The sequence below is a fragment of the Sinocyclocheilus anshuiensis genome, unplaced genomic scaffold (genome assembly GCF_001515605.1).
Source record: "Sinocyclocheilus anshuiensis isolate Anshui unplaced genomic scaffold, SAMN03320099.WGS_v1.1 scaffold862, whole genome shotgun sequence".
Taxonomy (NCBI): Eukaryota; Metazoa; Chordata; class Actinopteri; order Cypriniformes; family Cyprinidae; genus Sinocyclocheilus; species Sinocyclocheilus anshuiensis.
The window spans coordinates 65,078-80,458 of record NW_015539882.1 but is presented as its reverse complement, the minus strand read 5'-3'; the positions used below and the strand labels follow the sequence as shown (position 1 = coordinate 80,458).

At 33.8% G+C, this 15,381-nt stretch overlaps 1 protein-coding gene across 1 annotated transcript in view; it reads left to right on the top strand.

The window, feature by feature from the left end:
- The window catches only part of LOC107685459 (vasoactive intestinal polypeptide receptor 2-like), a 37,453-nt gene that overhangs the window by 13,633 nt on the left and 8,439 nt on the right, over positions 1-15,381 (top strand). Inside the window, exons 4-5 of the mRNA XM_016482051.1 lie at positions 2,327-2,434; positions 8,267-8,361. Coding sequence (XP_016337537.1) covers positions 2,327-2,434; positions 8,267-8,361 — 203 coding nt within the window. The remainder of the gene's footprint in view (positions 1-2,326; positions 2,435-8,266; positions 8,362-15,381) is intronic.

Sequence of the window (15,381 nt, the reverse complement as noted above, 5' to 3'; positions counted from 1 at the left end):
GTAACTAATTACGTTACTTAGTTACTTTTTATGGAAAGTAATGCGTTACGTTACTTTTGCTTTACTTTTTAAATCTGGACAGGGCTTGCTTGTTTGTTTTTAAAATAAAAAAGTTCTATTTTTGGCAAATATAAAAGCCTTTTCGCACCAAAAGTGAAATGAATAAGCCTCAGGCTGAAGGGAAAGTAAATTTACATCCGTACAGTAGAATGCAGAAGAAGAAATTTCAACACACTTCAGCAATAAAAAAAGACACACAAATGTTTGTCTAGAGTAATTTTTGCTTATTAGTATGGTTGAACTGGATCATCGAAGGTCAGAAGCAAAGACATTGGTTAATAGAATGGGATTAAATACATAAAGGATATTTGTGTTGTTTAAAATGTAATTATTGCAGGTTTGCGTCATATTCTGAGTTGCATTATTTTTATTCATTTTGAGGAATACTGAATCTGTGTTTTTTTTTTGTGTGTGAGTGAGATGAATTAATGCATATTCATATTTATTTTAGAACTACAGTAACATCTGATTTCTCTCAACATGGGGACAGGAGAGCTGTCAATCAATAAATTTGAAAAAAAAAGTAACTTGCGTTACTTATTTGAAAAAGTAACTCAGATATTCTCTTGTAAATTAAAAACTTTTTTTAATTTACTAGTTACTTGAAAAAAAGTAATCTGATTACGTAACTCACGTTACTTGTAATGCATTACCCCCAACACTGCAGAAGATATATCACTTTTTTAATGGAACAAAGATACTCATAGTATTATGATGAGACCTTTAATATCCTACTTTGAAGCTTTTAAAAACCCAGATGTTTCAGTGATGACTGTGTTTCAAAGGACTTTTGAAAATTTCCTCCTGCTTTTTCCCAGCTCATATTATCATATCATAAAAGAAGAAGCCAAACTCACTATCAGTATGCAGTCATAGACAATCTTTTCTTTATTTTTAAATGTATGTTGTGTGTTGTTCTTCATGCTTTGCTTCCACTTCAGAATAAAATCAGAAGTGTGGGAACGACCCTGCTTTACTTTGTTTGCCTTTATGACAGTTGTATGGTGTCCATCAGTGGACAGATGTTCCAATTAATGGTAATTATTTGGCAGTACATACACAGAGGACTTGACTATTCGAATTGGCGAAATGAGTGACAAATCCCTCTGGAGATGACTGCAAAAAGGCTGTTTGGACCACTTAATATATCCCACATTTCTGATGGTTCATAAAAGGGCAAAGTGGACTGAGCACTGACCAATCAGAGGCAATGTTTACTGTGTCTTAAACAATGTTTGATGAGTGACGTATTTTCTCTTAGTTTAGATTCCTTATTTTCCCTCAGAAACAACCAGCTGTTTCAGAGAAGACGCAGCTGTTTAAAGGAATAGTTCCCAAAAATGAAAATTCGGTCATTATTTACAGTCCAAACCTGCATGACGTTTTTCTTCTTCTTCTTTGGAGCACAAGATGAAATTGACTCTGACCCCAAAGTTTTGCACAGTAGTGTATAATATTATAAAATATTTTGTACTGCCCACTCTTTTCCATATACAGACAGGGAATGAGCGACTGGCCTCTCAAGATCTAAAAAGCGGCGTAAATGTATCATAAAAGTGATTGATATGACTCGTACATTATTACTCGTACACACAGTGTTCCACAGAAGAAGAAAAAAAAAAAAACAGATTTGGAGCAACATGATGGTGAGTAAATTAAAACAGAATTTGAAATGTTTAGGTCAATTATTCCTTTAGTACGTAAAGGACTGCATGTCCTCTTTGCTGTGATGTTTCTGAGAGTGTTTGGATGTTGTAGATGATGATGTATGGTGGTGTGATGTCATAGTCAGACCTCTTTGACCATCTTTCTATTTATGTCCAGACCTTCACAACACACTTATCTAACCGCAGATGCTGGAATGCGTCCTGTCCCTGTGGGCTGGTCTCATGAGATCCAGTGACTTTACCCTTTTTTTGTTTTTTTTGGTTGTATCTAACCTATCTATCTGTAGTATATGTATCTGTAATACCTAACCTATGCTAAATGAAAGGCAAACTTGGATGATATTTGTAGGGTTAGGTTAAAAGAGAACACATATTCAAATACACTCAACACATAAAGCAGAAAGACTCTCAAGAACATAAGTCAATGAATGCGGATCTTATCCCAAACTAAACATTTTCCCAGGTTCCTGTCAAACACATGTCAAGTTTCTCACGTACATTGCTGCACTAATTTTGCTGAAAGTTCTGCTATTTCAGCAAATTTTAAGATCCAGATGTGTTAAGCTTTTATATTTTTTTGTGTTTCTACGTCCTTACAGGTTGCAGGGGAATGTGGGACAATATTTCTTGCTGGCACCATGCCGACATTGGAGAGGTGGTCGTCAACACCTGCCCCGCTGCCCTAAAAAATTTGTTCTCCAGAGATGGTAAATTTTACATTAATATTTGCAAACTGTCATTTATCCTGGTTGTTGCCCTTTTAAGATATTATGCTTAAACAGGGCCTGTGATGACCTTTGATTTGACCTGCCATGCAATATAACAAAAAACATTCAACTAAAGCATCTTCCTTTCCAATTTTTGAATGTATATAATTTATAATTTTGCTTGTATTTTAAAATTTTTTGTTTCATTTTTGAAGCGTAAAAAATTATTAAAATTAAAATAGAATTAAGTGATTTTTAAATAGTAATTTAAAAATCCCCAAAAATTATTTATTATTGTTGAATTATTTAAATTAAAGGGATAGTTCACCCAAAAATGAAAATGATGTCATTAATTACTTACCTTCATGTCGTTCCAAACCCTTAAGACCTCCTTTCATCTTCCGAACACAAATTAAGATATTTTTAATAAAATACAGAAATTACGATTGAACCACTGATGTCACATGGACTATTTTAACGATGTCCTTACTACCTTTCTGGGCTTTGAATGTGGTAGTTGTGTTTCTGTCTATGAAGCTCTTGGATTTCATCAAAAATATCATTTGTGTTCTGGTTCTTGTGCTTATGGGTTTGGAACAACATGAAGGTGGGCAATTAACGACTATCCCTTTAATAATTGAATTTAATTCATTTTAATATAATATATTTGGATATAATGCAACATTTACTTTTGTAAAGTTTGATTTTTGGCCCTTTGGATTAAAAAGTTTGGGCCCTGTCTTAAAGAAACTTCAATATATATTTCAAAACCTTTCACTTTTTTGGACGTTAATGAAGAAATAGTTGACAGTCTTTCAAGAACTTACAGGTTCTATTTTGTAAGTACCTCAGAGAGCTGTCCTTTATGAACAGATGTCTAGATGTTCTCCAAAGGGTTTCACCAGTGCATATACAAACCTAAACAGGTCGTCCTATGGCATTAAGCTGTAAAACCCTATTTTATGAAGTTTATGATTAGTTCTGCTCGTATGTGTACAAAGCAGATAAGTAATGTACTGTTCTTATTTTCAATTTGAAGGCCAGCTTTTTGTAAATGAAAGAGTGAACTGTGCTGATTGTGAGCGTGCATGTGTGAGTGTGAGTAAATTAATGAGTAAGGGAATAAACTGAAGGCTGGAGTGAGTGAATCATGTCTTTCCCCTTCTGCTCGGACATGCTCATTGACCCGTGGACCCGAGCCAATGGCACAGAACCAGCACACCCTTTCTTCCCTACAGAGAAGTTGTCTATCAAGCTCCAGAGTGTGGGAGTACATACAGCCCTGATTCCCCAATCAGGCTATTTCCAGCCCTTGTGAACATTCTAACCTGCTGGCTCGGAGAGTTCATGCTGGAACACATGAACACATGGTGCCGCTGGATATCCACGAGTTAAGGAGCCAAATTAGACCAGAACATCTGGAAATACATGCTGACCTGTGGTTTTATAGCACACGATTATCATTTCCAATCAAGCTTTCTAATGTATGGCTGAACTTTTCACAGATGAATCACTGTCATCATCATCAGCATCATTTATGCTCCATTTACTGTTACCCCAGATATTATTTGCTGTTTTTTCCCCCCTAGCTCTCAAAAAAGCAAAGCACTTTCTTAACCCAGTATTCGGAGGGATATATTTCCAATCATTTGACAGAGGTTAATGGATTGTAAGGGGTAGAACAGATATATATATATATATTTCACTTGTTCTCATTGTACGAGGTAGATTCAGGTGCCTCGAGGTTGTGTGGGCAGTAAATGGCTCAGCCCTCTCCTCTTCTTCGACTGAGCTCATGTACGATACATCAGGGGGGTTTCCGTTTCAGTTGGGGTCAAGTTTTAGAGAAAGAAAGTGTAAAAAAAAATGGTCTACTTTGCAAAATTGTACTTTTCTTTTCCACTTTCAGCTTTTACATTAATACTGGAGGTTGTAAGGGATATTTATTGTGAAATATTTATTTCTATAAAAAATTGGATTGTATGCCTTTTATTTCAATAGGACAGTAAGTGGACAGGAAGCAAATAGGGAGAGAGGGGGGACGGGATCGGGAAAGGTCTGCAAGCCAGGACTCAAACTCAGGACCCCTGAAGTGCAACAGCGCTGCACAGTTTTTAAATTTATATTGTTACGTTTATTTATGTATAATAAATAGAGCAGCTGTGTACTAATAAATGCAAAAAACATCCAAAATAATTACTTAAATTGTAATAAATAGTAATATACTTAATATAGAAAACAATTTTTGTTACTTAACATTTATTTTTTGTTACTTTTTTGTTCTTGAAACTTTAACTGAAATAAAACAAAATATATATATATATAAAAAACTGTTTAACTTATTTTATTTCAGCTAGTTTCCGAAACAACATTTCATATTTTTATTTAGTTTGTCTTGATGTACTAAACTGAAATTAAATTTAATTAAATACAACTGAAAAAAGTAAACAAAATAACTAAAATTGTAATACTTTAAAATATTATTAAAAACTATAATATTATTACAATGATACTAAAATAACCCTGATATGTGTACCATTCCAAAGATGTATTTATTTATTATTATTATTATTGTTGTTTTTGTTGAAAGAAGTCTCTTATGCTCACCAAGGCTCCATTTGATACAAAATACAAAAATGTAATATTGTGAAATATTACAATAAAAAATTTTTTTTTTAAATATTTAATAGTCAAGGGGTCTTTTGCATCAAAATAAATAAATAAAAAATAAAACCCATGGGTTACATTACTGCAGTACACCTGTCTTCTCTACAGTAGCCCTCTGGAGGACTTAAAAATGACTCCACATGTATCATTCTTTCTTTGTTACGAATGTCATGTTAGACGTGAGGGTTTTGGACTGATGTGCCATGTACAGAATGGAAAGTAGCTGTCTGTCAGGCTTGTGCTGCACAAAGCTCTGCGCCTTTGCATTTGTTGAAGCAGCAAATCAGTCCCACATTGTGCTCCCGCAAAGCACTTATGCTCCTGGACAAAAATGCATGTTTGATTACCGTTCTGACTGTTTGAATTCAAGATAAAAGCTCACATGTTGACGTAAATTAGCAGATCGATGTGAATAGGGTGAATAAGGTGGTCCAGGTTTTCAAAGATGGGTCAGTTAGCACTTTTATTATAAAGCCTGAATCTGTCTGTTTGCACAGACAGCCCCTTTTGTTGGGCTCATGTGTGTGTTTGAGTGTCTGTATACACATGTGTGTTCTGATCTGCATGGCTGGGTGTGTATTTGGGGGATTTGTTTCAGGCTGCACACAGACAAAAATAAATCTCCATGTTGATACATGTCAGGAGAGTTTACATTCTCTCTCTCTAGCAAAGTGCTCTACAGTGATGTAGTTGTGCTCGCCCTCATATTTGGCCCGATGAAATGCCATTAAATATTAATTCTGCTTTCCTCAGTCCTAAAATATACATAGAACATACTCATGTCACAAGAAGCTCTGAGTAACGCATTAGAAGTAGTCGCACAAAGTGTTTTCACAATCACAGAGTACTGATGTTAGTAAATATACAGTTATCTTTGGCTTTTGTAGGTCCGAAAAGTCCTCTCCCTGATTTCCCTTTTTTTTTTTGTAATCCATTAAATTCTTATTAAAACTGATGCCAATTTTTTATCTCTGGGAAAAATGTTTGAAAAAAATATCTCTGGGGGAAAAAAAGCTTGTTTCCACCACAAGAAACAATAAATAAAGGATAAAAAAGATAATTGCTTTTATAATAATAGATAATAGGTAATAATAATTTTCTTACAATTCTTTTTTTTTTCTCTAATTGCGAGTTTATAGCTCACAATTCCAACTTTTCTTCTCTGAATTGTGAGTTTATATTTTGCAAGTCTAATTTTATATCAAGTAATTTTGAGGAAAAAATCTAATTGAATTGTAAGATTGTAAGAAGTCACAATTAATAAACAAAAAAAAATTAAGTTTTTTTTTTTCATGGCGGAAATGGGCTTTCATAAATTACTCTATAAATGAAAAAAAAAAGTTGTTAACGATATTTTGTGAAAAGTGTTGGACTAATCTAATTTACTTCTTACATTTTTACATTACAAATTGCAAAAATACATTTTCATAATGATGAATTATAAATGAGATGATTGTGTTTTATAATAAATAAATATAATTATACAACTTTTACATAATTTTTCAATAGCTTTCAGATAAATCAACCTATAGTTTGTTTACTTAAACAGGTAGTTGTCTATGCACATTCAGCTGGGATAGAATAAAGTATTTTATCATGCGTTATCTTTAAAATACATTTTGTTGTTCTTCACTTTATCCAGTACTATTTTTAAATCAAATGTTCAAAAATCTATGTTGCAGCCTACTGGTTTTCTTGTCTGTTGGGTGTTGTAATGTTTGGTTGATGTGTAAATGTGTTCATGTACTCTTTGTTAGCCTGCCAGCTGCTCTTCTCCAGGTGTAATGTTGGTCATTGATGCAATGCAACGTGTAGGAGGCTGTTGTTTCGTTACTGAGAGTATTAGCAAGCCTACACGCAGACACTTTTAATGCATGAAACACAAATAGTCTGTATTTATACTTAACACTCAGCCTCTGCCTCTCAGCCTTGACTGAATGCATTAGTGATGTACAAAGCTATTCCATTATCACTGGTGCCATATGGATTTAGTATAATGTATTAAAAGTATTTAAAGTATAATGAGTGAGTGCAGCACATGTAGCTGGAAATCACACCTAAAAAAGGCACAGTAAAAAAAGAGTCTCTCCACTCAACAATTAAAAGGAAAAATATATAAAAAAAACATATTTTGCTTAAAAAAAGATGCCTATATTTAGGATCATTAAGATTTTTGCATGCAGTATTCAATTCGCATTCAAACCCTTGATTCTCATTATGAGCAGTCTCATGCTTATATTCTCATTAACATAACTTGGAAAAATGTTATATTACCATGCTGAATAAATACATTTGAGTGTAAACAACATTTGTTTTTACTGCCTTGAATTTAATTTAAAATGTTAATAATGTTAATTTTTATTAAAATCCCTTATGTTCACGAAGGCTGCATTTATTTTAACAATAATATTATAATTATACAGTATTTTGAAATTACATGCGTTCTATTTAAATTTATTTGAATTTTTTTTAGCAGCCATTACTCTGGTCTTCAGTGTTACATGTTCCCTCAAATCATTCTAGAAACATTTCTCATAATCAATGTTGAAAACAGTTGTGCCGCTTAATAATTTAATAAGTGGAAACTGTGATGCTTTTTTTCCAAGATTCTTTGATGAATAGAAAGTTCAAAAGAACAGCACAGAAATCTTTTGTAAATATGTTTACTGTCTATTTTGATCAATTTAATGCACCCTTGCTGAATAAAATAAATTTCTTAAAAAAAAAAGAATTCTTGCTGACCCCAAACCTTTGAACGATAGTGTATATGCAGTATGTTTGGTTTAAATAGTAAAAAAAAAAAAAAAAAAGCTAGAACAATAATTGAGGAATGAAATGCATTTAAGTAGCATAAAAATAATGGCAAAAATTACAGTGATACTTAAAGCATCATTTTCTTTAAATGTTTTGCTTTTTTTTTGGCTTTTGATTTTGGGTGAAACATTTCTTGGTAGGCTGTGTTGAGCTTTACTCTATTCTTGATTCATTTCTTTGATTAGCTTATTTCTGTGTTTAGTTTTCTCTGATATCTCTGGGCTTTCGGTGATGTGCACCGTTGTGAAGCGTTACTTACCAAAACACTCACTAATGCTGGCTGTCAGTCTAAATTGCCGTTAATCTCTCTGATAAACTGGCTGTTAACAAAGCAATGTCTGTTTGTTCTAGGCATCATTAGCAGGAACTGCACTATGGAAGGCTGGTCCGACGTGTATCCCAGCATCCACAGCGCTTGCTTTGAGCCCACCCCGAATGCAGCCAAGGTGAGTGACTAAATTTAGTCAGATCTTTCCCAGATTTACTGCACATACACGTCTTCAAAAAAGATTCCGTCAGTATGGGGCTTTTGATTGTACACAGTGTTTAGGATCATTGTGCTAACCATCCTGCAGGAGCTATGCATGAGTGGCAGTGGTAAAGGAAGATATTTTGTCTGAAAGGCACTGTTGTTCCCTCCACATGTGCTACAACCACAAAAAAAATCTGAGGGCACTTCAGGACCCTGAACCTTTTAGTGCCCACTATCTAGCCTGAATCTATGCCAGCTGGGACCACCTTTGGGGCAGAGACTGTGTTTGTGTGCATTTGGAAATGCGAGTGCGTACATGCATGTGTGTGTGTGTGTTCATGCGTGTGTCTGCCAGAGACAAACAGTCATAGAAAGCACTAGAGTTTTAAAAGAAAGCCAGCAGCTGGCTCAAGTGTATTTACATGGGCTTTCAACCAAATTGCTCTCCGTATTATATTTCTCAGAATCCCGAATTTAGAGACAAATGATTTTCGATGCGTTTTGAAGTTGAAAAGAGTCCCAGAGAGCCAAAAAAAGAGCAGATGATAAAAGAATCAGAACAGAGAGGTGCTTTTGTTCCTTTATGGCAGCAGAATATTAAAAAAATATATAAATGTCCAGTAACATGTAACGTTTGGTCTTATTACAAAACTAGATTCTCTCGGTTCATCATGAAACAGCCAATCGCCTGTGAAATTTACTGTTTCATCTTGCGATTGTGCTTTAGAGATAATCATGTGCTACTGGAATGGAGGGAAGTGAACTATAGCACTGCCAGTGTCAAGATAAACCCCAGAGCAGAGGCGTGAACCGAATCATTTGGAGTTTTCATTAATTTGTTCTGCAAGTGTTCTGTATTTGGTGATTAGATGGCAATTTATGTTTTTAGAATTTTACTTTATATTAATTCACATATTACAGGGTCTGTAGTTAACTTAACACTCACCAAACAACAGGATTGCCGATTAGCCGGTATCTAAAGAAACTTTGACATAAAACATAATTACAATACAATAATTAAATCTAATTGTCAGAATTATAGGCTGACCTCTGCTGATGTACAGTAAGTGTTACTTACTCAAATCAAACCATGTACTAAAGAAAACATCTGTCTGATGTGCACATTCTAACGATTTCTAAAAATAATTTTCTTCAGAACTCCAGTTTTGACACCTAAGAACAATGCTCCTCAGATTAAACCTCCAAATTGAAAGTATTACAAAAACAACACAGATCAAAAATGTAATTTTGTGAAAAAATACACTACTGTTCAAAAGTTTGCAATGGTAAGGTTTTTGTTTTTGAAGGAAGTCTTCTATGCTCACCAAGGCATTTAGTTGATTAAAATTGAAGTAAAAACTGTATAATATTGTAAAATAGTTTTACAATTTAAAATACCTGCTTTCTATTTTAATATATATTTAAAAGTGTAATTTATTCCTGTGATGGCAAAACTGAATTTGGAGCTCAAGAAACATTTATTATTATTATCAATGTCAAAATCAGTTGTGCTGCTAAATATTTTTGTGGAAACTGTGATACATTGTTTCAGGATCCTGTGATGAATAGAAAGTTCAAAAGAACAACATTGATCATATAAATCTTTTGTAACATTAAAAATGTAATTTTTGATCAGTTTTAGGGGAAGGGGGATTGTCTTTATTATCAGGAAAATGAGTAACTGATTTTCCTATTAATGAGCTGAACTGTAACTGAGCTTACTGTGATTTATTTTACATTTATTCATAAGCTGTAATAAGTTAAACATCTGGCACTGTTATTATGTTCTTTCTTCAATGCCATTATAAATGCATCAGGGGACGTCCCATAAACTCAACTCTCCTAGCCTTAATAGGAATGCGAAATGGACATTTTTCCCCACATGTTTGTAAGCTTTAGTCAAACATGTCTTTTTGTAAGTCATGAGATGTTTTTAGCTCATACCCATGGCCAGTTTTGACATAAGATTTGTTAACCAATTAAGTCTTCATGGCATTATTTATAAAATAAATGCTCTTAATAGATCAGTGCTATTTTTCAGGGGTAGGCAGTCCTGAGAATTCAGGGAACGAGAGGAACGTTTGCCAAATCGTATGTTGGAGGATGTATGGAGAAACTGTCATATTGACAAAAAGGAATGTCTCCAACATAATCAGATGAAACCTCCCTGGCATACTAACTTAAATAAGAATTTAAATGCAAATGTTAAGTATCTTATACCCCGTTTAAGTTGTGGTAAGTATTATGATGAATAAATGTCCTATTAAGTATTAAAATGTCCCAGATTAACACAAGTCAGTTGGCAAGAGTCAAAGTTCAGCCAAGGCATTTTGAATGTAAAATTGTACAATTTAATAAATTATGATGCAGAAATGTCTAGTCTTGGTTATACACCAAAATGACATTAAACTGCACCGGGGAATACTGTATTTCAGAGAAAGCAAATACTTGAAGATGACAGGACTCAAATCTGCTTTAACTCAAGAAAGTTGAAACGAAATCAACTATTATTATTAGAGAGATTCTCTATAAAAATGTCAGCATGTGTGTTTTATATTCCTTGCTTCTGTCATGAGCATGTAGTTTTGGGCATTCATGGACACGCGTCATCTCCAGCAGCGAGGGCAAACGCCTCTTATGGCTGGATAAACAGTCCTGTGAAGCGCAGTGAGTTGTCAGTGTGACTTGAGGTGATACCAAGGATCAGAGCAGACATGCTGACACATCGGCCTGCTCTGATTGGCTATATGTTGAAAGGAGATGCGTGCCGTGACTGAAGCAGCCTTGAAATGGTGCAGATCAGCCTGTCTGAGGCTATAGGCACAAAAACAGGATGATCCAGCATAGAAATTGGATTTGAACTGGATTTCATTACAACCTGTTTGACATCTCTGTAAGCAGAGCAACAGATTTGCTTCACGTATACAGTATCTTGTGCATTTTTTTTTGGTGGAAACCCATTTCTGCTTCAGAGTAAAAAAAAAAAAAAATGAAATGAAATTAAAAGTTAATTATGACTTTTTCCCCTGATACCTTTATTTACTGTAATTATGATTTTATTTCTCTTTATGTGACTTCATATCTTTCATTTGCAACTTATTTTCTCATAATTGACTTTATCTTACAATTTTCATCAATTTTCACAATTTATTTCTTATTGTGACCACTTTATATCTCACAATGAATATTTCCTGTTTTTAAATCTCACATCCCCTTTTATCACCCTCCCCCTTATTTATTCATTAATTAATTAATTCAATCATTAATTCATTTATTCTGTTCAAAAATTTGGGGTCAGGAAGTTTGCTGCTCAAGAAACATTTCTTATAAGTAATGTTGAAAACAGTCATGCTGCTTAATAGTTTTGTGGAAACAGTGATACATACTGTATTGATTTTTTTTAATTCAATAGTATAATACTTAAAATAAATAAAAACATAAAAAACTATATACATACATAATATACACGTATATACATATATATATTAATAAAAACAATTGAAGTTTCATTTACTTTTTTGCATAGAATACATGAAAATATTAAACCTTTTTCTAAAATAAAAAATTAAACATAGTGTTAATGGTACAGTAGCAAAACCAGTCTATGTAAATGAGCTCAGTTATCATTGGCTAAACTCTTTGCTTCTGACAAACACACTGTGGTTTATCAGAGTGGGCCATACAAGGAAAATCTTGTTTTATGTTTTACTTGCGTATTGTTCTTTAATGTTTAGAGAGACGGTACGTCTCCCTTGAAATGTTTTCCATCAAAATTATCGCAGATGGACTTTTGACATCACCCAGAGTTCAGCACGTGCTCCGCAGTAAGATGGTTGGCAGTCGTGCGGTTTGGGATGCTGCCCAGATGACTGTACGCTGCTCGTTTGAGTGATGAGGGGACAGTTCGCTGTTTTTCATTCTGATCCTGTGTCGGGGGAAATGAAACATTAAAGCAATTTCCTGAAGGGTAGAGAGACAGTAGCAGAGGGCACATTCCCATCCTCTCAGAGTTCTCTTGTGGAAATTAGCAGAGATGACTAAAGTCGTCCTCCTAAGGTGTTAGTAAGAACACTGATCGACCTTGAGTCAAACCTGTCTGAAACCTGATTTCTTGAGCCCCGGCCTGCTTCGCTTCAAAGAAGTCCTGCCCCGGGACACTTCTGAGAAATTAAAACAAGCCCGCTGAGGAATTAAATTGGACATTGATCTTCTAACCTTGGGGTATTGATTCTTTTTTAAAGGACACCTGATATTCGTTTTAGGGTTCACAGCAAAGTGATAACTCCTGATGAATGTACACATATATTAGACCAGGTTGTCTTTCACACTTAATTTAGTACATTAGAGTAAAGGTTATATTTAACTTAAATGATTTATTCTTCAGAAGAGACAGAGGCTTTTAATAGGCTCTGGCTTTGATTTGTCAAAACATGTCATTTCTGCATCACCAAATGAAATTTCAAAATGAATGACTGTTTTTGAAGTTTTCGAGGTTTTTCAGACATTATCCGCTGTTGGTCTGAAACTCACATCATTGGTTGAGCCAACATTGCAACAACTGATTAGCATTGTCTGATAGTGCACTTTTCAAGATAATCAACCTCTTATTTTAACATTAAAGATTACATTACCTTAAAGTCTAAACAGACTACTTAGACATCATCTAAATAATGCTCACCTTTTCCGGGGCCTTGGGTCGCATGTTGAAGTCCAAGTGCCATATTAGTGTCACTTTTAATCTGAAATTCTCCAGAAGTTTTCCATGGGCATTCCCTGAAACACATACCACATCCAACAATAAATAAGAGACTGTGTGAAGAAGGAAACAATCCGTCATCTCATCCAAAGCCAGCACAGAGGCTGGTTTTTGTCTCTTCCTATTAACTGCTGCAGCTCTGATAACCTGCACATCACTTAGTTGTTTATAGATGATGTATTACAGGCTTAGTATGAAATACACTGAGTAGTGGGACTAGACAAAAAAATATCAACCACCAGATTTACTTCTGTACTCAAATGGGTGTTTTTTTCCCACAACTTCGGGTACATTTTGGATTGTTTGTTAGATTTAAAGTTTTTTATTTTTGTTAAATAAATGTTCAGTCTTTTTGTTTTTGTTTTCATACATTAAATCCCTTGGAAACTTGTTGACTTGTTACCATTACTTCATCCTTTTTTCTACTTTTCAGATACCTTTTATTTATAGATTTGATATTTTTAATCCTTGTTCCTGAAAATGTCAATAAATGAATGTATAAACTATTTCAATATTTATAGTGGTCAATATTTATAATATTTATATAAATTGTGAGTTTCCCAATTGTGATATTATGTGACCATAAAATATTTTACCCTATATGAAGTTTTTTCAAAAATCAGTTCTGGTTGACATCAGTGTGAAATGAAATGAGACATGGTATTTGAAGAAAATCAAGAAAAATTTAATAATTGTATTATTATTATTATTATTATTATTATTATTATGTGATCAGACCACTTTAAAAAAAAAAAAAGTGAATTTCATGTATATTTCATTTATTCCAGTAATGTCATTTAAATTACAGAACAATATCAAAAATCATTTGTAACATTATAAATATCTTTACATCCCTTTTGGTTAATTTAATGTGTCCTTGCTGGACAAAAATTATAATTAACTCCAATTTTTATAATTAACTAATTTTAAACTATCTGTAATATTTTACTGTCTTCTGACCTCAAACTTGTGATCAGTAGTGTACACTGTGACATACAGCACTTAATTGTACACTAAAAAATAAAATTATTTAGTGTTAGGCATTTATATATACATACAATATACACTATACATAAGTTTTGTCATTTAGAATCATACAGTCACAAATGTATCATGCAATAATGCCCTAAAAGCAAATCAAAATGCAAAAACACACTGACATGCACACACTCGGGCAAAAACACTCTAAATGGACAGATAAACCAAAAGTTGTAAAATATCCCTCTCACGCTAAATTTAGTGAGCTTTATGTTTAAAGAAGCACAGCAGGATAAATGTCTTTAACAGTCTCTTTTAGTCAGTTTAATGTGTCTTTGCTGAACAAAAATAATTAACTTTTTTTTTTAAATAACTAACATTTTTGTATTTTTTTTAATTAATATTAGTAGTATATTTTAGTAATATTTTGACCTCAAGCTTGTGATCAGTAGAGTATACTGTGACTGACATACAGTACCTAATACTTTACACTATAAAATAAAGTTATTAATGTTTAGGCATTTATATATTCATAATAAATGAATATATATATAAAAAAAATCATAAAATATACACTATACGTAATTTTTGTCATTTAGTGTCATACAATCATGTATCATGTATCATGTCATAATGAAACAAAATCGAAAATCAAAGACACATTGACATGCACACACCCAGACAAAAACACTCTAAACGAACAGATAAACCAAAAGTTGTAAAATATCCATCTCACGCTAAATTTAGTGAGCTTTATGTTTAAAGAAGTGCAGGAGGAATGTTCCTGGTGGTGATGTTGTTGAGTGGGTCTGTGGCTCCAGTGTGCCAGGTTGTAAGTCAGACTGAAAGAATGCTGTTTATGGGGGATGAGTCTGTCTGAGCTTCATCACGCTCTTCCACCACCAAATAGCCGCCTAGCCATCTTGCCATTTCCATGCTTATTAGTCACCCTGTCATCCTTGATCCATGAGAGAATACACATTTAGCTTGTGTACATTATTTCATCACATTTAAAACCTGGCATTGGGCTTAAATGCATTGCTTGCACTGCTGAGTGGTGTAAATGGAATGTTTTATTGCTATCCAGTGCGTTGTGATTGGCCGAATACCTCAAGCATGTGACGGAATTGTTACGCCCCTTACCATACTGTGATGGCGTGTCCCGGCCTGAGCGACAAGACAAAAACATTAAAACGTCTCAGGTTACTTATGTAACCATGGTTCCCTGAGTAGGGAACGAGACACTGCATCCTCTAGGGG